Raw genomic sequence first — 8,445 nt, 5'->3', positions numbered from 1 at the left:
CGGCCTGCAAGCAGCAGGGGTGCTGTTGCCGAGGTGGGAACTGGTCACTGGACACGAGAGAGGGGTGCCGCAGCCCCCTGATGTCTCCCATCTGGGCACTGCCCAGGGGCAGCCGGCCGGGCTGGGCCAATCCTGCCTTCACCAGCGGCTCCGGCCCATCGCAGCCCGGAGAGCCACGCGGGTGCCTCAGCTCAGCTCAGCCCTGCAGGGGAGATGCCAGCCGGCATCATGCTGGGCTCATGCCCGCAGCGCCAGGCCTGCCACCACGCGTCCTTTTGGCCGGGAGTCCCAAGGCAGGCGGCTACAGGAGTTACACGATGACACCTGAAGAAATGGTTCCAGACATGGCTTTATTGAGAGTTTACAGGTTTTCTTCTTCCCAGTTGCTGTCCCTGTGACCTCGGGTCTCCCATTCGGCGGTGCTGTTGCAAGAGCAGAGTAGATCCGCAATCTACCGGCTGGTTTTTAAAGGCAGCCAACCCCACGCACAGCACTAGCACCTCCTGGTGTCAATGGCACCTGCTACTTCCCACTAGGAGGCCATATTTTCAGCACTTGGAACTGTTTGGGCTGAAATTTCCCATGCCAAGTTTCTGGCAAGGCCTTTTATTTTTTTCCAGTTGCAGCCCAAACCATCCAGCTATTTTTGAGAGTGACCTTGGGAGACAATACATTTTCTAGCCCATGAGCATGTGGTTAAAGACGGTCACATACAGGCACAGGTGAGCTGAATGAAGATTTATAGGCAACTACAATTCTGGCATTTCCTGATTTCTGATCTTGCTGCCTGACTAATGTAGCCTGGGGAAGTGGGCAGCACTGCAGCAGCGTGGGGTGGTAAGGGCACAGCCAGCTTTCAGACTAAGCTGTGGGTGGTGTAGCTGATTTGCTATAAAGTTGCCAACCTCTGCAACAATCATGACCCTTGTCCTGGAGACACTGTAGCCCCTGGCAAACCCACCAGACCCCTGCAGAGGAGTGGTGCTGGCCTCCTGTCCTGTGGGCTGGGCGACTAGCACAGGCCTGACCTGCCCAGCGTTGCCAGGTCTACATTAATTGTCATAGTTGTACAACAGTTTCAACTGTTGTACTATTATTGATTGTACATCATACAAGTGTTCAAAATGTATAATCTGCCTGACAACTGACTCCCCAGCCCAGCCCCTGGCTTCTTTACTTTTCATTCCATCCAGGAAGAGCACACAGCAACTGCAGAAACTTCCTTAGCCTGATGAAGGGTTTTTGAACTCGAAAGCTTGCTTAATAACTATTCTCCAACTATTTGGGTTGGCCTAATAAAAGATATCATTCACCCAAAGAACCTTGTCTGCCTGTGTCCTTAGACGAACACGGCTACAACCTACACCCCTGCAAAATGTACCATAATTTTTGAAGCAGCTAACTGATGCAGCCGATGCAAAATCCACGTCACTCTCAGAGAGTCTTAGCCGACTTTTGGGTTTGCTGTTGGCACTTTCTTATAAGCACTTGCCTCAAAATAAAGAAATGCTTAAACTTTGATGACCCACTTCTCACTCACTGGCAATCACAGCCAGCAATATAAATAAAAATTTGCATACTTATTTGCATATTCTTTCAGTATACAATAGGTTTTTTTTCAGCAAATATGATAATTTTGAGCTTCCAATACAATAATTTCATATTTAAGACCTGGCAACGCTGAGGCCACCGGCCACCTGTGGGCTTGAGCTACAGCCCAGGTCCTACCAGGGCTGCAGCTCAGCCCGGGCACCAGCAGTCCTGGCTTGTGGGGCTGCACTGCCCGGCGCCTGTACCGGTGCCCCCGGGGCTGGGCACTGGGCAGCAGGGCATGGCAGCAGCACTGACTGGGCAGCCATGGGAGCTGCAGGCCGGGCCTCACAGCTCCGTGGGCCGGAGGCCAAGCCCTACTGGCCTCACAGCTCTGCGGGGCAGAAGCTGAGCACCATGCTCTACACCACACCAATCCCCCGCCTCTTGCCACCATCCCAGAAGGCCGGGGTCTCTGCTCCAAGATTGGCCTGAGCAGTCCACGGGCCCCTCTGGTGCTGTCTCCACTCCCTTGTTTCCCGCCAGAGACCTCCACTCCCCTGTGCCCTGGCAGGGCAGGGGAGGGTGGACTGCACTGCTGGGCACATGCACAGCTGCACAACACCATGCTGCTTCCTGCTGGGGCACCGGGTAGTGGCTCCAGGGCAGTGAGGCAGGACCACAACTCTCCGCTACCCCAGGCCCATCCCAGCCCAAAGGGCTTAGCCTGCTGTGCTGCCCAGCCCTGCACCGTGCTGCTTCCATCCCGAGTAAAGGTGTCTGTGGCTTGTCCCAGCCCTAAGTGTTATGGCAGGTAGGGGGGGAGGGGAAGGCATGCCAGGCACCTCCACATGGGGGGACCACTCTGCAGTGCCCACCCATGTTCCAGCTGCTGCAGGGACCCCTGCACCTGTGCCAAAGCCTCAGCAGTGGCAGCCACCCCTGTGGGCCCTGGTCCCAGCGTGGGTGGCTTGGCCCAGCCACGAAGCTGCTACCCCCACACAGTGGAGCAGGGGATGGGGGGGCAGCACCCCACAGTGACAAGGCAGGCGCGGGTTTCATCCGTTGACTCCCTGCCCACAAGTAGCAGACACAATTCCTACTCACGCGGACGGACTGACGCACCAGGCTGTATCCCTCATATGGCCCCCAAGGATGGTCAAGGCCAGGCACAGACCAGGTGATACAGTCTAGGCCGTGTAGCCCCGCAGTGTGGGCCAGTGCATGTGATCACTATTTTCCTCTGATTATCTGTGACATTGAAACCAAAGAACAAGAAGTGCCGCATCATTTCCAGAGAGCTGCAATAGTGCTGCTGCTTCAGGACTTGATCTCAGCATGGGCTGAATTTGTCCTTCATGAAATCCCCCTGCTCCCCCATTACAGTCAGTGCTTTCCCACGTTCACGCTGCTTGGATCATCAAGAGGCATCCTAGAAAAGCCATAACTGGGCAAGGCAATAATCCCTTCCTTTCGTCTCTCCACGATCTGTTCTGCATTTGGTTTGAACTGGCCATTTTCCTGTGTCTCATGGGGATCCCAGGTTTGCATACTGTGCAAACTGCATGCAAGTCATCCAGCTGCTTTTGGCAGATGACCCATCTTGGTTCCCTGCTACAGTTAGCTTGCTGGTAGTGGTGAGCAGCAGGCTCTTGCCTTGGACATTTCCACCTGTTCCATTTGCTCAGCTAAGACAGCGCATCATCTGCTTCCCAGTTGACTCTTAATGCCCCCGCATAGGTTTGTCTCTATCTGGTCTCCAGGTTCTTCTCTCCTACAGCTGGAGCTCCAGTCAGGCAGGTGAGGGGGGTGTGCAAGTCAGCCGGATGGGCTGTGTTCCCAACCAGCATACAGTCATATTGCACATAACTGCTCTAGCATAGGGAGCCCCTGTCTTTTCCTCAGGGAGCCAGTAGAGTTGGGGTGTCACGTGGGAAAAAGGATTCTGGCTTATAATTTGTAGGGTCCCAAGCAGAAGGTAGGCTGCTTACTGGGGATGGAGGTACATGGCAAGAGATCAGGTTATCCTCTGAGTGTCCAGGCCCCCTAGAAGCTCAGGGGCCTGTGTGCTTATGGCCGGCCCTCGTAAGTGCATGGAACAGGGGGTGTAAAGTAAATTCTCATGTGTAGCTGTTCTGATGCAAAGGGGGACACAGGCCAAATAAGCCATTATTCCACAAATTGTCTCCCTCTATGTTTGGGCTCTGTGCTCCTGCACTCCCACTCTGTTGTGCTTTTCTTGACCACCCCTCTTTTTAGGTTGCCCAACTCCCTTCCAGCTGACTGGACTTTATCCAGTCCCTCACAAGTCTTATCTTGGGACAGACTGAGCCATAAAGAGAGAGGGTATGTAGTGCTGGCCTCTGGGATGCTCTCATGTTCTTAGGAAATGTTAAATACAAATGTTAATGAGCATGGCAGTGAATTACTCAGACAAGCTGGAGTGAGATGAGAGGAGAGGCCTTCTGCCCTCTAGCAGACATCTGTGTTGCAATGGACCAGCAGGACTGCCACCCCGTGGGTGTTTTCACCATGCACAGAGGTGTGAGTGCAGCCCACCTTGGCTAGCTTTACTCTAGTTATCTCAGGTACTAACATCAGTGATGATACGATGCCGTAGACTTTAGTGTTAGCCAACTACCTGAGTAAGTCTCACTTGGGCTTGTACAGCCTACAGGGTGCTGGAGCTTCACTGCTACCAGTATCTGAGCTACCTAGACTAAAGCCAGATTGGGTATGTCAGTACATGCTGCACGCACCCCTCCAGATTGCAGCACACAGGTACCCACAGAGACTTGCTGCTGCAGTCATCTCTCACCTGTTACACTTCATACTACTGTAGGAGAGATGCCTCTGACATGCTCCTGCCTGCTCATGCCCCTATTTTCAGCTCAGCCAAGTGCATAAAGTAGGATCCTCCTACCAGATGGTGGTGTGGGGAAAACTTAAACTTAAAACAAATGGCTTCCTTCCTGAATGCCTTCCATGACTTCAGCACACCTACCTAGCCCAGGCGCTTGAAGATCAGGCTTCCTCTAAGGGACCAGGTAACCTGACAGTCACTCAGTGGATTGGCAACCTGACCTGGCACTAGTCTGGGGACAGAGAGCAAGATCAGAAATACTGGCTGTGAAGAGGCTGCCCTCACACTGGTACAGGCTCCAGTAGGCTCATTCTATGCAGCTCCAAGGCAGATGGGGAGCCCGCATCCCTGCAAAGCCCATTCCCCATTCTCTGCAAACAACCCCCTGTACCTAAACAAGCCAGGACCTACCCCACTCACGCAGGGCAAAGGAGCACTCCAGAGAAGCTGCTGCATGTTCTAATGGCCCCTGGCAAAAGTTCTCTAGAGAATGGCTCCCATCCTAGTTCTTAATAGAAACTGGCAGGATGGGTCTGGGGGAAAGCAATGGTTTTCTGATAGGGAGAGGACTGGGAGCAGGGCTGGGAATCAGAGAGAGGGAAGCAGGTCTTTACAGGCAGTCATAACTAGGCATTGTTGAGGGCCACCTCATTTATCTTCTCTCCCAGCTGCTCGATCTGTTCTTCTGATTTCTTGTCTGGAAGCAAGACCTCCACTGTGTAGCTGACCTTCTTGGCATGGAGGTAGCTATAGGTGTTGTCAAACCGCAGCACATCTGCAGAGAGGGAGACAGAGGAGTTAGTAACCATGCAGGGTGAAGGCAAAATCCTGCGTTCCAAGGGAGCTGCTGAGTCTGCCCAGCACTGCCCCCACGTGGGGAGAAGCCAGGCTGCATCTGCTCATGTCAGCACTCCACTGATCCTGGCTAGATGGAACCAAATCCATGTTGTGTATGATTATTCTGGCCCCTGATGGCTTGGGGGGTATCTCAGGGAGGACAGTCAAGCAGACTGAAGTGGCCTGAATAACCTACAAATTGTAATTAAATAGTTCCATAGTGGTGTTTTGCACCTGGCCATTTACAGAGATTACATAAACGTTCCAGAAGTCTGAAATTGCCCTGCGTTGGAGAATGGGTTCCACAAAGCTGCTGCTAGAAATCCTGCAGAGCGGCAAGATACAAGGATGGGGTTTCGGGTTTGACTGGCTAAGTTTGTTCCATGGCAGATACAAAGATCTGGCAGGTTCTGGAGTGCAGTGTTTGCTATCTTGTACAGCAGGGGTTTTCAACCTATTTTGGTTGGTGTGACCCTGGCGGCAGGTTGAGAAGCAGGGAGCAGGGAGTCCCCCGGACGGTGGATGAGCAGGGGCAGGCAGTTCCCTGGAGGCTGATCAACGAAGTGGGGGGCGTCCTCCATGCGCAGCAGTGAAACCAGAAACACCAGCAGCAAAACCAGAAGTGCCACCGGCAAAACCAGAAATGCCACCGGCAAAACCAGAAGTGTCCCCACTTCTCCGCACCATGCCATGTACCCCCTAGGGCCTTCCCAAGTACCCCCACGAGTACGCATACCCCTGGTTGAGCGCCCCTGTCATATACAATTGGATCTGGTCTTTAGGGTTAGTCAGATTTAGACATCCAGCTTCATCCTTGCAAAGCCAGCCATTCCTTCCTGAGCCTGTGTCAAGTGGTGCTAACACCATATTGTGAGCACAGCACCTGTTCAGCCAGGCTCAGAATGGGACCTGGGTATGTCAGGGCAGAGCCCAGCATGCAGGGTGATACTTCCAGCTGTCCAAGGTACTCACAGTAGGAGGGAAGCTCAGTGCCCTGATGTAAAAGTAACACATTCTTTTCTCTGTTTCTTTCCAGTGTACCCTGGGAGGGGACAGGCAAGGCACTCTGAGCCCCAGACACCTTGTTCTGGCAGATTCAGGAAGGATGCTGCTGCTGCTGAGAAGTGGGACAGGGTAAGAGAGCCACTTACAGATACCAGGTGTGGAGCAGGTGAGGGAGCCATCCTCAGGCACCATGTGTGCATTGTAGCGCTGGGTGGGGTGCACTTCTGTCATGTCACCAGCACGCTGCCGTTCCCCAATTTTAGTCTTCAGATAGACCCCAAAGCCCACGTCGGACCCATCTGACATGAACTGCCACCTGCAGGGAGGTACATGGGCTTCAGTTGCACAGGGCTTCTGTAGTGGCCCTAGGGTCCCTGTCCCTGCATCTCAATATCACCCTGCAACCAGTTGAGATGATCCAGACCTGGGTATCCCCTACCCAGTTGCACAGGGGTCTAACCCACCCATAATCACTCCCCCACAACATCCCCCCGCAATCAGTGGGGCTCATCCTGACCTCAACATCACTCCTAAGCAGTTGGTCTGATCTGCACCTGGTTAACCCTGGACCTTGTACATGCACATGTGTTTGGTCAGGCTCAGGCCTCAACCCACCTCTACCTCTGCTACACTCTCAGTTGCCCTCACACTGTCACTCTTAACAGCTCCCCTGGAGAAGGTCCCATACATTTCTTTTCTGAGCCCCAGCATTGCTGGTAGCTCAGTTCCATGAGGTCTGGCTGCTCCAAGCCAGCTCTCCCTACCTGAGGACACAGCCTGGGAAGAGGATCTCGTACTCCACCTGGTGGGAGGAGCCCCGGTTCACCACCACTGAGTGCTCGTACTTCTGTGTCACCTGGTTCCGCACATAGTATGTCTTGGGGATATCACCGCCATAGTTGATCTGGAACAAGGCAAGACACAGGCTCTGATCACGAGTTCTTAGCCCACCTGTTGCCCTCCTCCTTTGCCTCTGCTGCCATTAGATACCTTTGCCTCTGCCCGTTAGATCCCCTGGTTGCTGACTGCTAGACAGTATCTTTGATCTTGCCAGTATCAGAGCCTTGCTGTAACTGTCTGGCCAGGGAGTTGCACTTCCAGCTAGAAACCAGCTGTCTGCCACTCCAATGCACAAGTGAGGGGCACAGCATTCAGGACAGGGTCACTGTAGACTGTGGACATGGTCAGTGACTGACAGAGCACATTGAGAGGTGCAGACAATGAACCTAGCAAAAGCCTGAGTCATGTATGATATATGCTTAAGCTGGTATACAATCAACAATTTATAAGCTTGCATTTAACTCATAAGCTGTAGCCTGGGAAAGCAGAGTAAGAATTTGTTTATCAAGCCACTAATATTAGACTAGGTCAAGAATGAATAACTGCTTTTCAAAAAAGTGTGTAAGGGCAGCTAAAAGTAACAACTGATGTTTTGCCTTTTGATACTAATTGAGTTGTACATAGTCAGCTAGAATCCTATTGCAATAGTACTATGTCTTTGTTAACCTGTTGTCAACCTTGGCCACTTTCAAAGGACTTCTGCTAAGTTACAGAAGTGTGGCTAAAGCAGGCCACAAATCCTGCTCCAGAGTGAACCTTTGCTGATATTACAATGGGCCTAGTCAGCAAACTAAAAGAAACTGAATATGGCAAGTTGGTCTAATAAAAGGTATTATTTTGGAACCAAGAGATCTAGTTTTTTGTATGTCTTTTTGTCTCAGACCAACACGGCTACCAAGTACACCCCTGACACATGGAAGATGCCGAATTTTAGCCAACTTTGGATTTTAAACTTCACTGCAGAACAACAAGGAAGGTTTTTTTTACTTCCCTGCCTGCTATCTGACACCTCCAGGGAAGGAATTCTACCTGATCAACACATCAAAGAGCTCAACACAGTTCACAAAGACACTCTCATGGACCCAGAGGGACAGCCTTCCATCTTCAGCTCCCTCTGTGCAAAAATGAAATTTATTTCCTACCTATGGGGACTTTTTACCATCTTGTACCATCTACACTTTTCCCAGAGCCTGACGAAGGGACTTTGATCCCAAAAGCTTGCAGAAAAAGACAATTTTCTTGCCATTTTCCAGTTGGTCTAATAAAAGGTATCATTTTGGAACCAAGAGTTCTAGTTTTTTGTATGTCTTTTTGTCTCAGACCAACACGGCTACCAAGTACACCCCTGAATATGGCAAGTTGCATTCCTA

The 8,445-nt window shown here is 51.9% G+C and overlaps 1 protein-coding gene across 1 annotated transcript in view; it reads right to left on the bottom strand.

Moving 5' to 3' along the window:
* Nucleotides 1-1,283: 1,283 nt before the first annotated feature.
* SEC14L2 (SEC14 like lipid binding 2) overlaps nt 1,284-8,445 on the bottom strand; it is a 32,306-nt gene continuing 25,144 nt past the window's right edge. Inside the window, exons 10-12 of the mRNA XM_006016829.3 lie at nt 7,000-7,139; nt 6,382-6,551; nt 1,284-5,168 (exon numbers count right to left, since the gene is read on the bottom strand). Of these exons, the coding sequence (XP_006016891.1) occupies nt 5,020-5,168; nt 6,382-6,551; nt 7,000-7,139 (459 nt within the window). The 3' untranslated portion in view covers nt 1,284-5,019. The remainder of the gene's footprint in view (nt 5,169-6,381; nt 6,552-6,999; nt 7,140-8,445) is intronic.

This window comes from Alligator sinensis, unplaced genomic scaffold, assembly GCF_000455745.1.
Source record: "Alligator sinensis unplaced genomic scaffold, ASM45574v1 scaffold216_1, whole genome shotgun sequence".
NCBI classification, from domain to species: Eukaryota; Metazoa; Chordata; order Crocodylia; family Alligatoridae; genus Alligator; species Alligator sinensis.
Note: the sequence above shows the minus strand (reverse complement) of the source record. Positions and strands in the feature narration are given on the sequence as shown.